This window comes from Ursus arctos, unplaced genomic scaffold (genome assembly GCF_023065955.2).
Source record: "Ursus arctos isolate Adak ecotype North America unplaced genomic scaffold, UrsArc2.0 scaffold_9, whole genome shotgun sequence".
In the NCBI taxonomy this organism is placed as follows: Eukaryota; Metazoa; Chordata; class Mammalia; order Carnivora; family Ursidae; genus Ursus; species Ursus arctos.
This window is the reverse complement of record NW_026623111.1, coordinates 1,117,681-1,142,878: the sequence shown is the minus strand read 5'-3', so window position 1 is coordinate 1,142,878 and position 25,198 is coordinate 1,117,681. Positions and strand designations below refer to the sequence as shown.

The 25,198-nt window shown below is 43.0% G+C and overlaps 1 protein-coding gene across 1 annotated transcript in view; it reads right to left on the bottom strand.

The window, feature by feature from the left end:
- The window catches only part of NSD2 (nuclear receptor binding SET domain protein 2), an 87,916-nt gene that overhangs the window by 50,572 nt on the left and 12,146 nt on the right, over positions 1 to 25,198 (bottom strand). Inside the window, 3 exon segments of the mRNA XM_048211867.2 lie at positions 4,328 to 4,490; positions 7,329 to 7,906; positions 7,909 to 7,953. Of these exon segments, the coding sequence (XP_048067824.1) occupies positions 4,328 to 4,490; positions 7,329 to 7,906; positions 7,909 to 7,924 (757 nt within the window). The 5' untranslated portion in view covers positions 7,925 to 7,953.

Below are 25,198 nucleotides of genomic sequence, written 5' to 3'. Positions count from 1 at the left end.
GGGGGAGGAAGTACACACAAACAAAAATAAAGAAAGAAATAAAATTTGGGGTGGGGACAGGGGGTAGGGTGAGGGAGCTGCATCTCACAGGAAAAAAAAAAAATACCTGCTTCACAAGACCCCCATGCTCAGCCTGCTCCCGGAGTCCTGGGATCAAGTCCTGCATCAGGCTCCCTGCTCAGCAGGGAGTCTGCTTCTCCCTCTGCCCCTCACCCTGCTCGTGCTCTCTCTCTCATAAATAAATGAAATCTTGGAAGGAAGGAAGGAAGGAAGGGAGGGAGGGAGGGAGGAAGGAAAAGAGAAAGAGAGGAAGGAAAGGAAAGGAAGAGGGTAAGGACTAGGGAATGGGATAACTGGGTGATGGGCATTAAGGAAGGCACTTGATGTAATAAGCACTGGGTGTTATACGCAACTGATGAATCACTAAATTCCACCTCTGAAACTAATAATATACGGTATGTTAATTAAATTGAATTTAAATTTAAAAAGTTTTTTAAAAAGAGTAAGGACTATATTACATAACTAAATTTTTAAGAGGAAGCTCATTTTCACAGAAAAATGCCAGTTAATTAAACAGAGAAAGCATGATAAAAATGGACAGTTACCATTTTATAAGCCAATGGATCATAAGGGAGCGCTAAAACCGTGAGGAAAGACTGGCAGGGGAGATCTCCAAACATGGCCACAGATCACTCACTAATGACAAAAAAGGGCTGTATTTTCCATTGGAGAGTTTTGTTGGTCACCACTTACTGGGAAGTGGGACAACTGACACTAAGAGATCCTGATGAAATTCAACTGAGACATGTGTCCTTCTGTCACCCCCCCCCCACCTCCCATTCTCAGTTTCCTCTGACCCCTTTTCTTTTCGAAGGTCATGTGAATCTCCTATCAGCTGGAGGGTGTTCACCCTGACTCCCTTCCTTTTGAACTATTTTTCAAATGCACATCACCAGTCTTCTGAAGCTGATTTGCTTGTGATTATAAGTGCTCCCTGCGCTGCATCCCCAAACAATTCCTAGAGAAACCTGCAGGAAGGCAGGTATTCAGCAAAGGGCCAAGCTCAAGCCCCTTTCCTCAAGAACACCTACATGGTACTCCTGGCTGGTCTTATGGACCTGAGTCTCATCACAAGAGACTAGAGCAGTAAGTGCTGGGGGCAGGGGGTGCCGGTCTAGACTGCAGGAGCCTAAAGAGACAGGACAGCGGACAGCTAAATGTAATGCAAGCACCCTTTTCAATCCAGAGTGAAGGAAAAAAAGGCACAGGGAAAATACTGAAGGTTGCTGGGGAAGTCTAAGCAAGGGCCCTGATGATGGGCAGTGTCACTGATACAGTGTTTCCCTGCATGTGTTGGACAGGAAGCTGTCCTTGTTCTTAGAAGATCCCTGCTGACAGATCTAGGGGTGAGGCACCATGATGCCTACAGCGTCCGTTCACATGGGTTGGCAAAGGAGTGTTCACATTCAGAAAAAGACGGAGCAAGCTCAAGTTTGCAAATATAGGTGAGGGCACACGGGTGTCCACTGCATTGTTCCACTTTGAACCATGGGCTTAGAAGGTTTTTAAATAAAAAACAAGCAAACAATAAATAAAATCTTTCACAAAGCAAACCAAAAAAAACAAGTGACATAAAGGAACTAAGAATGGGTACAAAATTATCTAAATTAAATGATCTAACCCTAGGATCCTGCAGGGGAAATAACTGGTCAAACTGGAATGCTTTCAGGAAAGAGCCCTAGAGGTAACCAGGGGAAAGGGGATAGATATGATAAAAATTCAGGGTTTAAAAGTAAAAAAGAAGAGGACAGTAACATGTGCTAACATCTGAATGCTCACTACTCCCCATGCAAAGACCTTTCCAAACAAGTATTATTTTCATTACCCTCCTTTTTCATACATAGGGAAATTGGGGCTTAAAGAAATTAAGCAGTTCATTACTAGACCAACCAGCTGAGTTAAACCCTGGCAAGCTGACTCCAGAGCCCATGCCTCCTGGGAGCATAATGCTCTGCTCCAATGTTGTAAGCAAGAGTAAGGGCTGGAGGGGCACCTATGTGTCTCAGTCGGTTGAGAGGCTGCCTTTGGCTCAGGTCATGATCTCAGGGTCTTGGGATCGAGTCCCACATCGAGCTCCCTGCTCAGCGGGGAGCCTGCTTCTCCCTCTGCCTGCTGCTCCCCCAGCTTGTGCGTTCTCTCTCTGCCAAATGAATAAATAAAATCTTTAAAAAAAAGAAAAAAAAGAGTAAGGGCCAGAAAATAAAGGAGGAGGAAGTGAGAGAAAATAAAAATGGTGTCGTGTGTGAATGTCATTCAGACAGGCTGCTGTAGACTACAGGAATTATTTTGCTCTAAATCAGGGGAAAGATGTAATGAAATTAAAATTAATTAACCCCAGGAGCTTGAATCAAGAGACATTAAAAGACCCCTTCAATCACATAGGTCTGAGATGCCGGGAGCGTCATATAAGTAAAGTCGAAACCCCCAGACATTAAAAAGGAATTGCTTGTGATGTACTAGGCAAACCACTGGCGTGAAGTCATAAAGCCCACCATGACTTCTACTTCGCTTTGCTGCGTGGTTTTAGAGAGCTGGGAAGGAACCGGCAACACCTCAGGTGCACACCTACCTGTGTGCCTGCCCAGCCTCTGTCTTAACTGATAGTTTTTTCATACTCTACCAAGTCTAGATGCCTCTGGGGTACATCCTGGGGTCCCTGAAGCCTCATGGAAGGGACCTCCTCAATTCTGGCAAGCTGAGGATGCCACAGGTCCTCCATGGAGTCAGAGCTGAAGCCAGCCCAAAGGCTCTTCTCTGGCCACCACAAGCCCTAAGCAGATGTGCTTTCCTCAGCCTCGAGGTAGAGTCCAACCACCCCCAGGGGCAGAAGGTTGGGCAGGACTCAGACAGAGGCACTCAGGACGCAAGCATGATCCTCTTTGTCCTGAACCCACCTCCTCTCAAGTCTGTTTGTCAGATAGGCACCCTCGTACCCCATCCCCAGCAGCCATCTGCTTCACACAGCAAGCCAACAGCACCCCCAACCTGCCCTGGGGGCAGCAATGCTGCTCCTGTGAGAGCTCAGGCCTCCAGCCAAAGAACAGGAGGTGACATGTACTCATGTACCACTAAGACACAATATAAGGCTGACTAATCAGCAGTACTAAGAGGCCAGAAAGGCCACCTGGCCCAGCCCGCAGCTCTAGTCACCCATAATTCTGAAGGGTGCACAGGTCAGCTGGGCACTACCTTGGCTCAGCTCCAACACTGTGCTCATCATTTATCACCTCCCTCAAACTAAATTCAAACTTTACTCTGGAAGAACTTTCTAGAAGAATCTCAAACCACCTGAACTCATTTTTCCCTCCAAAAACACACGAGCTTTTCTGTTTTGTGAGCTCTCCAACCAATATTTAAATTTGCATCTGCTCTAATCTGTATCAATAACATATTCTTAATGTGTTCTTCAATTGCTCCATGGACCAATTTATATTCCCAAGTTTCATGACGCCAAAGAAGATCATTTCTAGTTTTTTCCTTCCTCCCACAGGCCTCAAAAATAAACTGGGCCATTTTTATAACTCAAACTTAGTAAAAATTACAATTTAATTTCTGAAAATCATGCTGAAATAAGCAATCACTGTTTATCTAAATAATAATAAACTATCATAAAACCTAAAAAGCAATATAAAACCAAGACCACTTCTCTATTAATACTAATTCAATCAGATAAAGTACATATCTGAGTTGGATATAAAGAGAAATGGCAATGTGTTACATTTGAACCAATTAACTTTAAAGTTGCAAAAATGAACCACTATACATTCAACAACAAAAAAACCAAAATCCAATTCACATATGGGCACAGGACTAGAATAGACATTTCTTCAGAGACATACAAATGGCCAATAAGCACAAGAAAAGATGCTCAGCTTCACTAATCCTTAGGGAATTGCAGACCAAACTATAAAAAGTAGACAGACAATACAATGGTGGGTGCCAGGGGCTGGGAGGAGCGGGAGCAGGGAGTTACTACTGAATGGACACCAAGGTTCAGATTCACAAGAGGAGTGAAGACCTGGGATGGATGGTGGTGACGGCCATTCAGCAATGTGAACGTGTTTAATACCACTGAGCTGTGCACTTAAAAATGGTCAAGATGGTAGAGTTTATGTTATGTGTATTTTAGCACAATTTTTTTAAACAGAAAAACAAAAGAGAAAAAGAACCATAATAGGGCTATGGAAGAGTTAAGAAAAAAGTTCAGACATTAGAAAGATTAAGTACAGAAAGAGAAAGATGAAAAAACAGTCCAAAAACACAATACCTTTAAGTTTGGTATAGTTGTGAAGAAGTGGATCAGCAGAAACCATGCATGGCCACCAAGGGTAACCGGACACTTTGGACCACACCAAATCACCGACATTATATTTCAACAGGTGGTCTTTGTCTCTGCCAGTATTTGGACAGGACTCTTTCTTAGCTGCAATCTGAAAATGAACAACAAAAGACATACTAACACATCCAGTAAGTACCCCTAAATCCAGTCTTCTATCCCAAGATTAATCAGGCTAGAGGTTTAAAACACACACATACACACACACCCTAAAAAAGGAGCATGCTAGGGGCGCCTGGGTGGCTCAGTTGATTGAGCATCTGCCTTCAGCTCAGGTCATGATCTCAGAGTCCTGGGATCGAGCCCCACACTGGGCTTCCTGCTAGGCGGGGAGTCTTTTCTCCCTCTTCCTCTGCCCCGCCCCCTAAACTCATGCTCTCGGTCTCTTTCTCTCAAATAAATACATAAATAAATAAATAAAATCTTTTTTTTATAAAGGGGGGAGGGAGGTGGGCGCCTGGGTGGCTCAGTCGGTTAAGCATCTGTCTTCAGGTTGAGTCATGATCCCAGGGTCCTGGGATTGAGCCCCGCATCAGGCTCCCTGCTCAGCGAGGAGTCTGCTTCTCCCCCTCCTTCCTGCTCATGCTCTCTCTATCTCTCTCTCTCTCTCTCTCAAATAAATAAATAAATAGGAGCATGGTTCCCCTGCTATCACTTCATCAAAATTGTCCCCTGCCCTAGCTAAGGAATCAGCACAGTGCCTGGTGCACACAGTAGGTACTCAACATTACGTAGAGCCCTACATAAACCTACTTCCTTGGCCTGGTTGAAGGTCTTTAATGGTGCTTTATTCACCTGTCAAAGAAGAATTTTCATGGATTGAATCCATATTCTGACCCTCCCGCTCCCCAGCCACATGTCTCTCAGTTCTCTGGAGCACAGCATCACCCAGCATGAAAGGACCCAGAGTGGCAATGACAGCAGGAGGGCTTGGCAGCAAGTCTCAGCTCCATTTGTGATCTGAGTCCTGAGGCTCTATGCCTCAGTTTCTCCACCTCAGAACACAGGCCACTTACAAGGCTGGAGAACTGACCAGGGCCACTGCCACCCTACACCTCTCTCCGTTCTGCCCTCCAGTGGGACAAGCATACTTAGCTTGGCTCCTGGCCTCCTCATGAGTGTGAACTCCTGAGCTTTCCCCTAAGAGCCCTACATACTTAGGCAAATTGCTGAACTTGTTTGGGCTTCAGTTTCCTCGTCTGTAAACCAAGGACAACAGCTTTGAAATCTCACAAGTTGTTAAAGAGATCAGTGTGCATGGGGGAAGGGCTGGCAGAGAGCTGCCACATTACACACTTTCAAAAAAATGCCAGCTCTCTGACTCCTCCACAGCGTCCCAGCTTTACAGTCCTGTGTCATCTAAGCCACACGACAGCCCCATAAGGATGAGTAGTATCACCCCCACTCTGAAGATGGAGTCAAAATTCAGCTATTTTACCCAAGTTTTCACAAAACCAAGCAGCAGAGATAGCAATCACTTACACCGGCCTCTTCCCCTATGAAAGAGTAAGGTCTCCCACCGCGATGGGCACTTCAAAAACCTACTGTATCAGCCCAGCTCACTAAATTGGTCTTTTAAAAAATTCACTGTGGTAGGGGAGCCTGGGTGGCTCAGCCGGTGAAGCATCTGCCTTCGGCTCAGGTCATGATCCCAGGGTCCTGGGATCGAGCTCCATGTGGGGCTCTCTGATCAGCAGGGAGCCTGCTTCTCCCTCTCCCTCTGCCTGCTGCTCCCTCTGCTTGTACTCCCCCTCTTCTCTCATTCTGTCAAATAAATAAATAAAATCTTTTAAAAAATAAATAAAATAAAAAATTCACTGTTGTAATTACATTAGCAAAAGCTAAGCAGCTCCTGAGCACTTAAAACACTTTTTTTAAACCCTTCAATATCTTCATTATTTCAACGATTTCAAGAAAACTGTGGCCATTTCCCTTCTTATCTGTGGAAATTGTAAATAAAATTCCTCAACTATAATTTTAAACTAAATATTCCAACCCAAGCTGGTTTCAGGTTCCCTTTGTCCACCCCTGTAAGTGAGCCTGGAGCTTCAACTAAAGACCAGAGGGCACCAGGCACCATCCAGATGCTGTTCATACAGACTATATACAGACTGTCAGGCCCTGGCACCCTCCCTACCTCCTTCTGCCAAGGCCAAAGCTCCCCCGCTGTTTTCTACGGCTAATACTCATTTAAGTAGTGGGCCATCCTGAGTGCCCTTTAAGACACAGGGACATAAACCACTACATTCCTTCATTGTAAGTTAGAGGCTTCCACCCAGTGTTGGATGAGTGAACACCTGCTCAGATGTGTTCAGGTGCTGGGCTCTGCACTGGAAACCAAGAATGTGAAGGCGTAAGACACAGCCCCAGCCGTCAAGGAGGCAGACCACCTGCTGGACCACCTGGCAGAGGAGACAAGTGGACAGTGAACCACGTGGAAGGACAGGAGCACTCCTGCACAACACAGCTCCTCAGATGGTATAAACTGAAGAAGCCCCACGCTAGATCCCAACACACCTCCATAATCAGCCTAAAGAATGTCTCCGGAGAGAAGAACCATGAAAACAGCACAGCCTAAAGGTCAAGGGCTCTGGAACTGGCCAGACCTGGGTTTAGAAACTGGTTTTACCTCTCTTTAGTCATTTCAATCTTGAACCCTTAGTTAACCTCTCCAGGACTCACAACGGGCTCAACAGGCTGCTGTGAGGCTTAAGGGAGGCAACGTCAGGGTATCCTGAAGTGGGGGCCCAAGCACAGCCCAGGCTCCATGGTCAGCCCTGTGCCGACAGAGAGAGTTGGAGAGCCGATGCACGGTGGCCTCTCCTCCCCTCCACCCGACCCCGCATGCACAGGCACGCTCAGGTGGTTCTTATGTTCACAGTAACTAGCTGCTGCACTCGACCCTACCCTGGCCACAACTCCTCACAGATACCTTTTTATCTGAGGGACTTGAGATCTTGGACACCAGTGCTGCTTCAACAAGACCCTGCTCCAGTAAGGAGTCATATTTTATGCTTCTCTTCCTGCTCCTTCTTGCCTTATTTTCTGGTTTTTGTCCATTTTCTTCTGACTGGGACACAGCAGCAGCACCGTCACCACAAATTGAAGATTCAAAGAGAGGCTTCCCATTCATGTATGTTTTGGTGATCTTCAGCTTAATTTCCGGAGAGCCATTTTTGATAGGGGTGGTGTTAGGTGGTGTCCCGAGTCCTTTCCCTTCCTGGGACTCAAAACGTAATTTGGCATCATGAGCACCAGGTTCTCCATTAAATACACGGGAAGTTAGGTCTTTCAGCTTCTCAGATGGAATAAATGGAAGTGCATCATGGCCATTAAATTTTTGCATGACCCCCTCCTGCAGACTGGTAGAGAGGTGGGCTTTGCTGAGGAATACAGAACATTCACGATTCACTTCACAGGTCTGAGTCTTTCCATTTGTATTGCCAAGGATTTCTGGTGCCTGCTTCATCTTTACGCACTTTACAACTTTCTGAACAGAAAGAGGACTTTTTTGATGCTAAATTCCATTCAGCCCAGATGCTTCTGTTCTTAGAACACTACAGTATTAGAAAAACAAAAATAAAAAGAAACATTATGTTTAAAACCTAAGTATGCCAACACCTCTACAGCTTTGTGTGGTTATTTGTTTTGAGGCAATCTATGATATTTCCATAATCATTTAGGTCACAGGAGGCAGTTCTAATGTCATAAAAATGAGACAGAATCACGAAACGATAAAGCTGAAAGGAAAGGAAAAGGGATAATTTTTAAGGGGGAGAACACAAAAGTCAGGCACGGAGACATGAGTCGTGCCACCACCACTAACCAGCAATGTGGCTGTGGACACTTGCTTCAATCAGCTCAATCACTGCTGAATGGGGCTATCACCATTAGTACGTGTGCCTGAGGCAGCTCACACAAAGACAGGCCTTTGGGGACACCTGGGTGGCTCAGATGGTGAAGCGTCTGCCTTCAGCTCAGGTCATAGTCCCAGGGTCCTGGGGTCGAGCCCTGCATCGGGCTTCCTGCTCAGCCTGCTTCTCTCTCTCCCTCTGTCTCTCCCCCGGCTTGTGCGCTCCCTCACTCTCTCTCTCTCTCGCTCACTCTCTCTCTAATAAATAAGTAAAATCTTAAGGAAGGGAAGGAAGGGAGGAAGGAAGGGAAGGAAGGGAAGGAAGGCAGGCAGGCAAACAACAAAGACAGGCCTGTGTAAAAGGACAAGAGGAAGAGCTCAAAACCAAAGTTCCCCTGGTCACAGCTGAGGAGGACTCCCAGGCAGAGGTTCAGCAACATGCCCAAGGTTACTAATCAGCACTGCTGAAAACCGGATCTCCCAAAGCCTGGCACACCATTAATTCCAGATTGATGGTGGGGGGCAGTTACAAAGCGAGAAAACAGCCCGAGTTCGTTCTGGTTTATGCTCAGGCTAACCTTTGCCATCTACCCGCTCCTCGCCCAGGCCTAAATTAAATGCTTACGACAAGAAGCACTGTAGTAATGGTCGATCTTATTTAGCTATCTCCTGAAGATGAGCTAGCAAGGTCAACACTGCTGAGCAGTAACACGCACTACTTGCAATGTGCCCTGCTGGCTACCTGAGGCCCAAGGGCAGAGGGGGGCAGTTTTAAGAAGACCACTCAGGCTACATGGGATGATCAGGGGCTTTACTGCAGAGCGCAGCCCCACCTGGGGACACCCAGTGAAGGCACCAAAACCCAAAGGTCAGCTAGGAACAAGGAACAGAAAGGCACCCATTCCGGCTGGGAAAACATTCACCAAGACTGCACTATGACAGCCACCAAAGAGACCCCTCCAAGAAGGCAGCACCAGCAGCATTGGATGCTGGCGAGACGCTGAGAGGACAGAGCAGAGAGGTCCACACGGGTACAGCAGCAGTTCTCAACTGTGGAAGACTTTGCTCCCCGGGGACACTTAGCACTGTCTGCAAACATTTTTTGATCCTTACCACTAGGAGCTGCTACTGACATCTACTGGGGAGGGTCAAGAAGCCTGTTAAATACCCTTCTACACACAGGACAGCCCCCACAACAAAGAATTATCTGGCTGAAAATGCCAACAGTGCTGAGGTAGAGAAATGTCAAGTGCAGCAATGAGGGCCTGACTGTGGCATCTGCAGTTTCCACACTGACCTCGCTGGAGACACAGGAAAAAAGAGCAAACCCAAAAGCCCAAGTTCTAGTCCAGCTTCACGCACGCCAGGCAGCCTTCTAGCACCAGAATATGTAGAAGAGCACATGGTTTCACTCACACATTTTTTTTTAAGGTAAATTATTCCATCTTATGTCAGATTAACTGGGCAAAAATATAAAAAACTACTTGAAGACCCAAAGAGAGACCAAAAACAGGAAGAAAATAAATGGGAGTCATCTCTGGGGAGAAGGGAGCAGTGCTGGGAGAACATCCTGGCTTTCCTGTTTGTGCTTAAGGAGAGTTTGAGCAACAGGAACAGCTGTACAAGAAACAAAACTTCTAGGGGTACCTGGGTGGCTCAGTTGGTTCAGCGTCTGCCTTCGGCTCGGGTCATGATCCCGGGATCCTGGGATCAAGTCCCACATCGGGCTTCCTGCTCAGCCGGGAGCCTGTTTCTCCCTCTCCTTCTACCCTCCCTCCCCTTGTGCTCTCTGTCTCTCACTTTCTATCTCAATAAATAAATTAAATCTTTAACAAAAAGAAGGAGGAGGGGGAGGAGGAGAAGAAGAAGAAGAAAAACAACTTCTAACAGAAGAGAGCCATGGAAGAGGAGCCCCAAATTCTGCATATAAACCATGCCCAAATTCCAGGCTGACACATATATTGGACAGAGTCCAAGTAGCCCAGTTTACAAAATAACTGAATAAGATTCCAGCTGCTGGACAAAAAACAAACCAAAACACCACTTTAAGATCAAAACCACAATGAGATCTTACCTCACATCCAGTAGGATGGCTACTCTCAAAAAAAAAAAACATGAAGTAAGTGTTGGTGAGGATGTGGAAAAATTGGAACCCTGTGCAGTGTTGGTGGGAGTGCAAAATGGTGCAGCTGCTGCAGAAAATAGTATGAGAGTCCCTCATGAAATTAAAAATAGAACTACCATATGACCCAGCAATTCCACATCTGGGTATGTACCCAAAAGAACTGAAAGCAGGGTCTCAAAGAGACGGCCGCACCCCCATGTCACGGCAGCATTATTCACAGCAGCTAAGACAGGGAAGCACCCAAGTGTCTATCCACCAATGAATGGATAAGCAAAACATGGTCCATCCACAGGATGGAATGTTATTCAGCCTTCAACAGGAAGGAGACTCTGACACCTGCCACCACGTGGATGAACCTGGAGGACACTGTGCTCAGCGGAAGAAGCCAGTCACCACAAGCCAATACTGTATGATTCCACTTACATGAGGTCCTAGAGGAGTCAAATCTATGGAGACAGAAAGTAGATGGTGGGAACCAGGGGCCAGGGTGGGGGGTCAGGGAGGAAAGGGAGTTAGTGTTTAACAGGTGCAAGAGTTTCAGATTCACAAGACAAGGGTTCTGGGGATAGAGGGTGGGGATGGCATTAACAATGTGAATGTACTTACCACCACTGGACCATACACTTAAAAATACTTAAGATAAATTATATATTACGTGTAGTTTAACAGAATTAAAAAAAAAAAAAAGACGACCCTTAAGGGGAACATAACAAAATCCAGAGTGTCTATAGCATATCATTACAATATCCAGGATTCAACCAAAAATTACTAAACATATGAAGAAACAGGGAAGCCACACAAATCAACCCTGAGATGGCCCAAATATTAAAATTCAGCAGATAAGAATTTTAAAGCATCTATTTTAACTATGCTAAGAACATAAAGGAAAATATGCTCATAATAAAATAATAAATTGGAAATAGTAACAAATCAAAACTATAAAAAAAAAAGAGCCAAATGGAAATTATATAATTGAAAAATACTATACCTGAAATTAGAAAGTCTTTGGATGGGCATGATAACATATTAGATATGAGTTAGGAAACTTGAAAATAGATTGGTAAAAATTATCTTGTCTAAAAAACAGAAAAAATCATGAAAGAAAGAAAGAAAGAGAAAAGAAAGAAAAGAAAAGAAAAGAAAAGAAAAGAAAAGAAAAGAAAAGAAGGAAAGCCTCAGCAATCTACATAACAATATCAAAAGGTCTGGATTCCCACACCCACGCAGAAGGGACAAGGGACAGAATGAGACAGAAAAAATATTGGAGAAAAAAGGAGCTAGAAATAATCCCCAAATCTGGTGAGGCATAAATTTACAGACCCAAGAAATGCAGCATGATAAATATAAAAGAACCCACACCCAAGTGCACCTCAGTCAAAATGCTGAAAAACAAAGGTAAAGAGAAAACCTCAAAAGCAGTCAAAAGAAAAAAAGACCTATTACACATAAAAACAATGATATGGATGATAATTCACTTCTCATAAAAAAAGAGGCCACAGGCAGTGACATGACATGTTAAGTAATGGGAGGAAAAAAACCTGTCCATGTGGAACTTAAAATCCAGAAAAAATATCCTTCAAGAATGAAGGCAAAAGGGCACCTGGGTGGCTCAGTCAGTTGGGCATCTGCCTTCAGCTCGGGTCATGATCTCGGGGTCCTGGAATTGAGTCCTGCATAGGGTTCCCTGCTCAGTGGGGAATCTGCTTCTCTCTCTTCCTCTGCCTCTCTCCCCTGTGTGTGCTATCTCTCTCTCACTCTTTCTCAAATAAATAAATAAAATCTTAAAAAAAAAAAAAAAGAATGAAGGCAAAATACATTTTTTTAAAGATGTGAGAGAGAGAGAGAGAGAGGGAGTACGAGCAGGGGGAGAGGCCGAGGGAGAGGGAGAAGCAGACTCCCCGCTGAGTGGAGAGCCCGACACAGGGCTTCATCCCAGGACCCCAAGCTGAAGTCAGACACTTAACCAACTGAGCCACCCAGGCGCCCCAGAAAAATACATTTTAAAAGAAATACAAACTATAAGTTATCAGCGGATCTACACTACAAGACATGCTAAAGGAAGTTCTTCATGTTGAAGAGAAATGAGACCAGACTGAAACTTGGATCTTTAAGAAGAAATGGAAGGCACTAGAAATATTGAATATATTAGTAAATATGAAAGACTATTTGTTCTTAAGTTTAAAATTCATGTAACTAAAGCAAAATTTATTAGATTATGGGGATTATAACTTGATATATATGACCACTGTAACATGGGAAAGGAAGTAAATAATCTAGACAGTTGCAAGAATCTTAAATTTTCAATGAAGTAGTATAATATTAACTCTAAGTAGACCATGATGAGTTAGGTGTGCAAACTGCAATCCTAGTTAGAGTAACCACTAAGAAAATAATGCTAAGAAGTAGAGCAAAGAGATAAGAGTTTAGCTGCCAAGAGTTAAGGTTTGGGATATTTTACACAAAAATTCAGATTTCTGGCTTCTCTTAGAATGTATCCAGGGTCACAAGGCTGTGAGTCATGGAGCCAGGATTTGATCCCAAACCTAGGTTCATGTGAATCACAACCTGTGTAGTGAACCACACTTTTCAAGATTGCTTGTTCCTGGTGATGAAAGTTTCTTTTAAATCCTAACATATAATTGTTTTAAATATGTGGACTTTACAAGCTTGTTTTTACTGTTGGGTTTTGTTTGTTTCGTTTGTGGTGCTTGTTTCTTTGTGTTTTGTCACTTTTTCCTACTAATCTGACTGAGGGCTGCTTATTTCCCAGGATTCTACCTGTGAGAACTCTTTAAGGCATGGAGCCCTCCAGACAGGACTGGCCTTTACTTCCTCCACAGCAGTTTAAGTCACTGACCACTTAGTTTTATCCAAGATATTTGTTGTTACCAAAGTTATACCAACAAATTAGAAAATCTTTCACTTTGTCTAGCATTTCAAGAAAAACACAAAACCTAACCAAGGGGTAAAAAACCTGAAAAGCCCAATAACCACAGAAGAAAAGCCCAGAGTATTTCACTGGCTACTCTTAAAAAGTAGAAAAGTACAAAGCACAACAGGATAAAATCCATCACTCCAAAATGACAGTGTGTTAGCATTTTGCCACATTTGCTTCAAGTCTGTTTTAAATGGTGGGGGGGGGGGGGAGAACTCCAGGTAATAGCAACTACAGATTAATAAGTATTTAATGCTTACAGTGCGGTGCTCCTTAATACCTGAGAACTATAAAAGGAAATGCATACGGCCCCTCGTGGGCTCCTGGGAAGTGGGAAAGCGGGCTCCTGTAATCAGACTGCCTACCACCAACAAAATGCCCTCAGCAGCTTGCTGGGGTCTATGTCCTCACAACACCGTGAGGCAGGCATTAGTACTCCATTTCGCAGGTGCAGAGACTATGACACACAAGCCATAAAGCTGCAAGGCAGAGGGGCAGCAGCAGTCTAGCCCCAGGTACCGCCTCCCACAGGTCTGAGTTTGAGGAGTGAACAAATAAAACAAAGATGAAGTCTGCCTGTTCTTGAAGTGTAAGTTCCATTCATTCTCCCTCGCAGACAATTTCCATCACAAATTCACTATGCATTCCTCCAGTCTATGGTATATATCCATTAACAGAGAATTGTTTTGTGGGGTTTGTATTTTTATAAATGCTACCATAATATACTTTTGCTCTGCAATTTGATCAATCAATATATCTTTACTTCCCCATGTTGATATATACGATACATACGTTGATATATATATGCATCACACAAATATATCATTCCTATTGTTTAAATTACTCCAGAACACTGGGGCACCTGGCTGGCTCAGTTGGAGAAGCATGTGACTCTTGATCTTGGGGTTGTGCGTTCAAATCCCACACAGGGTACAGAGATTACTTAAAAAAAAAAAAAAACTTTAAATCACTTCAAGACATAGAAAATGGCAAAAAGTTTCCCAAAACATTATAGAAGGTTGGCATAACTCTTATACCAAAACCAGAAAAATGAGTGCAAAAAAGAGCTATGGACCAAAAGCATTAAAAAATACTGCAAATAATATTACAAAACAGAAGTAAATCAAACCCAGTTGTTACTACACTAAAATAAGACACCAAAGAGGATTTACCCAAAAATTATCAATCAATATCAGGACCTGTATTAAAGTTACATCACCACGTTAACACATTACAGGAGATTTCTGATGAAGGTGGCCAAATTTTTTTTTTTTATGGGGCACCTGGGTGGCTCAGTCTGTTAAGCATCTGTCTTCAGCTTGGGTCATGATCTCAGGGTGCTGGGATCGAGCCCCACATCAGGGTCCCTGCTCAGTGAGGAGCCTGCTTCTCCCTCTCCCATTGCCCCTCCCCCCTTTCATGTTCTCACACTCACTCTCTTACTCTCAAATAAATAAAAATCTAAAAAAAAAAAATTTTTTTTTAAAGAAAAAAGTTAGCTATACCACCTAATTCAAAGCAATTCTGCAGGCCCAGAAATGAAAAGGAAAGAGCAATCAGCCTCATAGGGCAGAGGCTGCCAGGGGCAGAACTCCACACTTCCAGAGCTGGGCTTGGCAGCTGGAACATAGAGCTGAGGCGCGAAGCAAGGGCTTGGGCCTCCTAGCTCCCCACACAGAGCCCATAGCAGATGAGCTGGGGGCACAACGTAGAGGCCACTGGAATCTGGGCTCTAATGCTTATCAACTGTGCAAACAACACCACCATCTCATCCACACTCCACATCCTGGGGACAGAGGACTGACCGACTTCAAAGTAGTTCTAAACACTGAGGAGGAAGAACAGGCATCACCCAGAGCAGACCAGAGTGCCATCACCATCTGAGCCAATGGCAAGCCCACGGCAGAGCCCTCAGCAAATACCCACCAGAGAAGACTGGGGAGACAGAATCACTCTCGAGAAATCTCCCTCAGAGGCTGTGATGCCTCAAATCCTGAGCCAAGAAATTTATGTAAAAATGGGTCTAGAATGAATGATGCTGGTAGGGCCCTGCAAAGGCAAGCTGGAAACTGCTCAGGGGGAGCTTCTACAACCCAGAGCATGCCTGGAAGACCTCTCTGCTGAGGTGAACTATAAGACAGAGATTACACAGCACGCAAACCTATCACCAATAGAGAGGAATACCGGAGGAGTTGGCATAGGGTAATACGGAAGATTTTCCACAGAATAAAAGAAATTATTTTTCTCATAACTGGCAGGTTTAGAAAAGAAAAATAGGCAATGAAATTAAAATGGTTGAGCTGAATATAGCAGACTAACCACAGCTAAATATAAATTAATAAATTAGAAAAGAAATCTGAACAAATCACCAAGACATACAGCTGATAAAGGAATGAAAAATATTTAAGAGGGATTAAGAGATACAACATGCATGTTTCATTCTTTCAAAAATTTATAGAGTGCCTATGATGTGCTAGACACTGAAATCTTAGGTGCTGGGGTTATAGCATTGAACAAAAGAGGATTAAAAACATTCTGCCATCCTAGCTAGTGTAAAAAGACAACAGAAAATACAAGTACACAGATTGGGAAGTAAGACATAAAACTTTTGTTCACAGATGACATGATCATCTATGCAGAAAATCTAAAAGAATCAAAAAAGTCCTGGAACTAGTAAGTGTTCATAGGAAGGTTACAGGATACCATGCTAATATACAAAAGTCAATCACTTCTCTACATACCAGCAATAAACAAGTAGAATTTGAAATTAAAACCATCATTCACATTAGCACTCCAAAAAATTAAATATTTAGGAATAAATCTAACAAAATATGTACAACACCTACAGAAGAAAAACTACAAAGGTAACTCTGATGAATGAAATCAAAGAACAATTAAATAAATGTAAGGATATAACATGTTCATGGATAGGAGGACTCAGTATTAGCAAGATGTCAGTTCTTCCCAACTTGATCTATAGGCTAAACGCAATCCCATTCAAAATCCCAGTAAGTTATTTTGTGGATATTGACAAACTGATTCTAAAGTTTGTATTGGGGGGGGGGGGTGCCTGGGTGGCTCAGTTGTTAGACATCTGCCTTTGGCTGAGGTCATGATCCCAGGATCCTGGGATCGAGCCCCGCATCAGGCTCCCCCCTCCGCGGGGGTCCTGCTTCTCCCTTTCCCATTCCCCCTGCTTGCATTCCCTCTCTCACTCTCTGTCAGATAAATAAATAAAATCTTAAAAATAAATAAATAAAGTTTATATGGGGAAGCAAAAGATTCAAAATAGCCAACACAATATTGAAGGAGAAGAACAAAGTTGAAGAACTGACACTACCTGACTTCTAGGTTTACTATGAAGAAGGTACTCTAATGAAGGTAGTGTCATATTGACAAAATAATAGATAAATGTTCAACAGAATAGAGAGACCAGAAAGAGACCCTCATAAATCTACTCAACCAATCTTTGACAAAAGAGGGAAGACAATACAATGAAGCAAAGCCTTTTCTACAAATGGGGCTGGAACAAAGGACATCCACATGCAAAAAAAAAAAAAAAAGAATATAGGGGTGTCTGGGTGGCTCAGCTGGTTGAGCATGTGACTGTTGATTTCTGGTTAGGTCATGATCCCAGGGTTCTGGGATCCAGTCCCATATCAGGCTCCTTGCTCAGCAGGGAGCCTGCTTCCTCTACCTGCTGCTCCCCTGCTTGTGCACGTGCTCTCTCGCTCTCTCTCCCCCACTGACAAATAAATAAATAAAATATTTTAAAAAATGAATCTAGATACAGACCTTATAACCTTCACAGAAATTAACCCAAAATGGATCATAAACCTAAATGTGAAATTTAAAAACTATAAAACTTCTAGAAGATAACACAGGAAAAAACCTAGATGACCTTGAGTTTGGCAGTGACCTTTTATATGTAACACTAAAGGCACAATCCATGAAAGAGATAAGTGATAAGCTGTACTTCATTTAAAAAAGAAATTATCTTCTGTGAAAAACAATGTCAAGAGAATGAGAAGACAAACCACAGACTAAGAGAAAAGATTTGCAAGTGAAATATCTGATAAAAGATTGTTATCCAAAATGAAAAAGAACTCTTAAAACTCAACAATAAGGGGCATCTGGGTGGCTCAGTCGGTTGAACATCTACCTTAGGCTCAGGTCACGATCTCAGGGTCCTGGGATCAAGCCCCACACTGGGCTCCCTGCTCAGTGGGAAGTCTGCTTCTCTCTCTCTGTGTTCAAGTGCTCTCTCTCTCAAATAAATAAATAAAATCTTTTTTTAAAAAAACCTCAACAATAAGAAAATAAACCACCAAACAAAAACATGGGCCAAAGATCTTGACACCAAAAAAGAAATATGGATGCCAAATGAGCATATGAAAAGATGTGCCACATCACAGGTCATCAGAAAAATGCAAATTAAAATGAGATGTAACTCCACACCTATCAGAATGGCCAAAATCCAGAACACTGACAACACCAAAATGCTGGTGAGGATGTGGAGCAAGAAGAACTCTCATTCACTGCTGGTGGGAATGCAAAACGGTTCATCTACTTTGGAAGATAATTTGGTGGTTTCTTACAAAACTAAACATACTTTTACCATAAGATCTAACAATCCCATTCCTTGGTACTTATCCAAAGGAGGTAAAAACTTACGTCCACATAAAAACCTGCACATGGATGTTTATACCAGCTTTTATTCATAATTGCCAAAACTTGAAAGCAATCAAGATGTCCTTCAGTAGATGAATGGATAAACTGTGGACCATCCAGCAATGGCATATTACTCATGCTAAAAAGAAATGAGTTATCGGGGTGCTGGGTGGCTCAATCAGTTGGGCGTCTGCCTTTGGCTCGGGTCATGATCCCAGAGTCCTGGGATCGAGTCCCCTATCGGGCTCCCTGCTCAGTGGAGAGTCTGCTTCTCCCTCTACCCTTCCCCACTGCTTGCGATCTCTTTCTTTCACTCTCTCTCAAATAAATAAATAAATAAATAAATAAATAAATAAATAAATAAATAAAATCTTTAAAAAAGAGAGAGAGAAGTGAGCTATCAAGCCATGAAAAGACATGGAAGAACCTTAAATGCATATTACTTAGTGAAAGAAAAGACTACACACTGTAGGATTCCAACTGTAGGACATTCTGGAAAAGGCAAAACTACAGGAACAGTGAAAAGATCAGTAGTTGCTAGAAGGAGAGAGGGATGAGAAGGCAGAACACAGAGGGTCTTTACAGCAGGGAAACTATTGTGTATGATACTACAATAGTGGATACCTGTCATTGCACATTTGTCCAGAACCACAGAATGTACAACAGTAGTGAACGCTGATGTAAACTAGGAGCGTTGGCGATTACGCCATGTCGGTACAGGTTCATCAGCTGTACAAAGGTACACTCTGGGGGAGAATGTTGAACACGGGGATGCTATGTACGTGTGGGGTCAGAGGGTATATGGGAAATCTCTGTACCTTCCCTTCAATCTTGCTGTGAATCTAAAACGGCTCCAAAAAAATAAATTCTGCCCATTCAAAAGAATTTAAAGCAGAGACTCAAACAGATATTTGTCCTCCAACAATCACAGCAGCATTATTGATAATACACAAAAGAAGGAAGCAATCCAAGTGTCTATCAACAGAGGAATGGACAAACAAAATGTGGTATATATGTGCAGAAGAAATCACTCGGCCTTAAAGAGTAATAAATTCCTACATGCTACAACATGGATGGACCTTGAAAACGTTACGCTAGGTGAAAGAAGCCAGTTACAAAAGGACAAATACTGTATGATTCCACCTATATGAAGTACCTAGAGTAATCAAGTTCATAGAGACAAAAAGTAGAATGGTGGTTGCAAGAGAATGGGAGTAAGAATTGGGGAGTTAGTGTTTAATGAGGACAGAGTTTCATTTTGGGAAGATGAAAAAATTCTGCAGATGGATGATGGTAATGCTTACACAACAGTGTGAATGTGCTTAATACCACTGAACTGCACACCTAAAAATGGTTAAAATAGTAAATTTTATATTATGTATATGTTACCACCAAAAAAAAGAAATGATACTCTGCCCTCAGGGAGCTTACATTCCAATGGAGTTCTTGGAGAGACTAAGGAGGATGGGGGAAAGGCAATTTCAAAGGGATAATGATGGAAATTTTTCCAGAGATGAAAGGAAATCATGTATTCAGATTAAGAGAGCACCCAGGGTTCTGATGAATTTAAAAATCAATATTTAGATACATCATATCGAAACTACGCAACATGAAGGATAAAAAGAAAATCTTAAAACCCATAAAGAATAAGCTAACTGCCAGACTTCAGCATGAGAAGAGAAACAGTAGCACCGACCCTTGTTTAGCCTCAAAAGACGGGGAGAACGGTGGAGTCTCTTTAAAGTGTTAAGGGAGGGGCGCCTGGGTGGCACAGTGGTTAAGCGTCTGCCTTCAGCTCAGGGCGTGATCCTGGAGTTCTGGGATCGAGCCCCACATCAGGCTCCTCTGCTGGGAGCCTGCTTCTTCCTCTCCCACTCCCCCTGCTTGTGTTTCCTCTCTCACTGGCTGTCTCTATCTCAATAAATAAATAAAATCTTAAAAAAATAAAAAATAAAAAAAATAAAGTGTTAAGGGAAAATAATTTCCCATTGAAATTATCATTCAAACGTGAGGCCAAATACATTTTCAGACACACAAAGACAAAGGGAGTTTAATATACATATCCCTTTCACAAAAGAAATGCTAAAAGAGGCACAGTAGCAAGAGCATAAACCCAGAAGAACAGGATGCAAAAAGTAAGGAGAGAGTGGTAATTCTAAAACAATTTTTATATTTAAAAAGAATGTGAGGCTTCCTTTCTCACATTTATCTGCACTCCTTCCAGAAACCCCAATTAAACTGACAGTAAAGGAATTACAAAACAGTGTAAATCCACAGGGACAAAGGCAACAGAGGAACACGAGTTGGAGGTGCCCGTGTGGGGAGCTCACGGGAGGAACCAAAGCCGCCTCAGAGGCACACTGTGGTGAGAAGGAGCTTCAGTTCTCTTGTTCAGAAACATTTTCCCTGTCAAGATGTCTTTCAATAACAAATGTAGCATGTGATCACTGTAAGAAGGAAAGAAAACACTAAAACAGACTGAAAAATGAAAACATGGAGGTTAAAACAAAAATTAGCAGCTGAGAGCTATCGGTGCCTTTGCAAGGGCAGCACGTATGGAGAGCTAAGCATCACATCGCTGCTGTTTGCAATAAGCTCTCAAGAATTATGTAATTAACTCCTTACATTTCACAGAATACATTTAACATGACCTGATGCATTGGACAGCTAGGAAGGCCGGGCAGCCCCTTCAGGGCCACGTGGAATAGAGGAGTGGTTGCCAGTGTGAAGGAAGGGGCACTGCTCTCAGAAGAAAGGGGAAGGTTAACTCAGAAAACAACAATCACCATTCAAAACTATTGACTGAAGACCAGGCCCTGCTCCAGCACCTGGAAACAGAGCAGCAAATAAAGCATATGCCTTATTCTTGTGGAGCTAATATTCTAGAGGAGAAAGATTTCACAATACAGATATAGTCTGTTAGGGAAAAGAGGAAGGAGAAAGATGGCGTGGAAGGACAGAAGATGGCAGGAAGAATGTCCTTCCTGGACCAGAGCTAAGCAATCCCCAAAGCTCATTTCCCTGGGGTGCCAACTGCCTGAGGCACAGCAGGCCCCACTCCCAGGCGCTTGGATGTGCAGCTGCAGCCTGCTCTGTTCATTCTGTGACTCTAACTGAGCAGAGAGCCACCGTGGAGACGTCTTCATGCTGGGACAGCAGTGAGGCCTCAGGACATTCCCCAGAGCCAAGGCAGGAAAGGGACCAAGCTCTTGAGTCACTCCTCCAGGGGCAGGAGAGAGACTTAACCAGAAAACCCAACTTTATAAGTTAAGATTTGCATGGACATAATGCACCTCCCTCCATGTTCCCTTGTCTTCTAACAGGTCACACTCATCTACATGGAATATATTTTGGTCCTGCCTTCACTGAACAAGGACAAGACCTCCACCCTTCTATCAAAGAACTCTACGTAAAGAACAATGAAATCAGTACACTTGGCTATAAAACAGGAGCTGAGGGCACGAGCCCTCCATGACTCCATAAGAATGCTCTTATGAAAGAGATTATAAACAATTTAGAATTTACAGGAAAAGTTTTGTTTCTCCTGCAGAAATGCATATATGACAGTAAGGACTTTATAACCGACTTGTTTCTTGTTTTGTTTTAGCTGCAAAGAAGCTTACAGCCAGAGGCAGGTCTCTATGTTAGCCTTGGGCCTACCCACGGGTGCTGCTTCTCTCCCCTACAACCCCGATCTTAACCTTACGATGATAAGAGTTGGTATCTTCCTTGGTCCCATTACTGGTTTTTACTCTATATATTCTAAATGTAATATGTCAAATCTTTGGACCCCTCGTACACTGCTAGTGGGGATGAAAACTGGTATAGCTGCTATAGAAAACAGTCCAGCAGATGTTCAAAGAGTTAAACATAGAGTTCCCATGATCCAGCAATTCCAATCCTAGGTATCTACCCGGCAGAGAATTGAAAACATATATTTATACAAAAACTTGTACAAGAATCTTCATAGCAGGGCACCTGGGTGGCTCAGTTGGTTAAGCATCTGCCCTCGTCCCAGGTCACGATTCAGCGGTCCCGGGATCAAGCCCTGTGTTGGGTTCCCTGCTCAACGGGGAGTCTGCTTCTCCCTCTATCTGTGCCCCTCCTCCCCACTCATGCTCTCTCTCTCTCAAATAAATAAATCTTAAAAAAAAAAATCTTTACAGCAGCACTACTCAAAAAGCAAGAAACAACCCAAATGTCCAACAACTGATAAACTGATGAAAGAAATGTGCTCTGCCCATACGATGACCGTAAAAAGGAAAGAACTCCTGCAAGCGGAGAGAAGCCAGTCACAAAAGGCCACACATCACAGGGTTCTGTTTCTATGAAATGTCCAGAACAGGCATATCCGCAGAGACCTAAAGTACAACGGGGGTTGCCAGGGGCTAGGGGGATGAGAGGGAACAGGGAGGGACTGCTAATGGGTACGGGCCTCCATAGTAGGATGATGGAAATATTCAAGAATTAGACAGTGGTGGTAGTTGTGTAACACTAAGAACATACTAAACAAACAAAAAAGCAGAAAAGCCCCACTAAAATATAAACCTTAAAATGGTTTAAATACTGAATTTTATGGTATGTGAATTTTATCTCAATTTTCTAAATATCAAATTTTTGTTGAAAGGGAAAGATATTGAACATATTAAGTTGTATTGCTCATATATCTGTAATATATTTTCGTATTTTCCTTCTAAAATATATTTAAAGCATAATGATAATTTACTGCGTAGAGCAGGGGCATCTGCTACAAAAACTGGGAAGAACTGGCCTCAAGTTCAGGTAACATGCAGTCCCAGCCCTGCCCCACCTGGAGGAAGACTGGAGTTTAGACTAGGGACAGGGTACATCAGGGGATCACAACCCATGGGGAGGGGAGCTCAAAGAAGCAAGGTTCCATGGAAGTCCAGCAGTGAATTCTAAGAGGCAGTCAGCCAGAGGACACCTGCCGGGACTCAGGGGGAGACACCCACTGAGACTGACAATGGGGTCCTGACCAATCAGCCCTCAATGAAGTCCCCCACCCAGAGACCTTCCATCAGCTCCTGGACCTCCATTTTGACAATGGGCCTTCTTTGAGGAGGGCAATCAGGCATTCGAGAAAACTCACCATGAGAAACAATTTTAAAAAGCAAAAGAAAATTAGGAACTCAGAGTAACAGGGAATGAGAGAAACCTCAACATACATTCCCATGGTAGTTAAATCAGACATACTCCTTCCCACTTAGGTATGCTCTGTCTACCTCTGGCTACACTGTTGCCTCTAGGGAGGTGAATCGGACAGCTAGGGAATGGAGTGGTAGAGAGATTTTCACACCATACTTTTTAATTCTGAAGCATAAGAATATATTACCTAAGTTCTTCTTTAGATTTTTAAAGGAACTTTATGAAAATGTAAAAATATTTCCAAAAGAGTTAAAAATGACAGCACTCTCTGTAGTCGCATTCCACAACTGCTAAGGGGACAAAAAGAGACAAGAAATCCTACAGTCTTGCCAAAAGGAGGAAAGGAAGGACAGAGGGACAGAGACAGGAGGGAGAAGGGAGAAGAAAGGAGAGGAAGCAGGGAGGGAGTCAAAGAGGGGAGGAAGGAAAGCAGGGATGGGGAAGAGTAAGGACTCAAGAAAAGAGGCAGAGAAAGAAAAGGAGAAACATAGGAGAGAAAAAGAAAATCTGAAGATCATGCTGACAATACATCCATGTGATAAGAGTTCCAAAAAGAAACAGAAGACTTTAAAAATTATAAAAGAGCTCTGCACAGTTTTCCTAAGAAGACATGCGGATGGCCAATAGGTACGTGAAAAGATCCTCAGCATCCCTCGTCCTCAGGGAAATACAGGTCAAAACCACAGTGAGGACCCACCTCACCCTCACTAGGACGGCTCTCATTAAAGAGACAAGAAACAACAGGTGTTGGCAGCAGGTGGAGAAAAGGGACCCTCGTGCACTGTTGGTGGGAAGGTGAGTTGGTGCAGCCACTGTGGAAACAGTATGGAGGTTCCTCAAAAAATTAAAAACAGGGGCACCTGGGTGGCTCAGTAGGTTGAGCATCTGACTCTTGGTTTCAGCTCAGGTCGTGATCTCATGGGTTGTGAGTTCAAGCCCCGTGTCAGGCTCTATGTTCAGCTGGGACTCTGCCTGGGGACTCTCCCTCTGCCCCTCCCCCCACTCATACACTCATGCACACATGTTCTACCTCTCTCAAATAAACAAATAAATAAATTTAAAAAAAAATAAAAACAAAAAATTAAAAACAGAAATACCATATGATCCAGCAATCCCACTTCTAAGCATTTATCTGAAGGAAACAAAATTGCTATCTCAAAGAGATATCTGCATCCCTGTGTTTACTGCAGCATTATTTACAATAGCCAAGACATGGAGACAACCGCTGTGTCAATCAATGGATGGGTGGATGAAGAAAATATTGCAGATATATACAATGGAATATTACTCAACCAATTAAAAAAAAAAAGTAAATTCTGCTGTTTGCAACCCAGAAGACATTATGCTAACTGAAATAAGCTAGACAGAGAAAGGCAAATACTGTATGATCCCACTTATATATGGAATGTAAAGAAGAATAAAAGAAGAAAAAGTCAAACTCACAGAAAAAGAGAATAGAACAGTAGTTGCCAGGGGCTGGGGATGGGGGAAATGGAAGGATAATGGCTAGAGAATACAAACTTTCATTTATAAGTTCCAAAGATATACAGCATGGTGACTATAGTTAATTATACTGTACCATACTTGAAATTTGCTAAGAAAGCAAATCTTAAGCATACTTACCACACAAAGTTTATATTGTTAGCTTGAAACTAATGTAACACTGTATTTAGCTACAGCAGAATTAAATTTTGTTAAAAAAGGTAACTGTGAGGCGATGGATGTGTAAATTAACTTGATTATGGTAATCATTTCACAATGTATAAGTATATTAAAATCACCATCACATTACGTTTTAAATATATACAATTTTCATGGGGCGCCTGGGTGGCTCAGTCATTAAGCATCTGCCTTCAGCTCAAATCACGATCCCAGGGTCCTGGGATCGAGCCCTGCATCGGGCTCCCTCCTCCGAAGGAAGTCTGCTTCTCCCTCTCCCACTCCCCCTGCTTATGCTCCCTCTCTCCCTGTGTCTCTGTCAAATAAATAAATAAAATCTTTAAAATAAATAAATAAATATAAATAAATATATACAATTTTGCCAATTACACC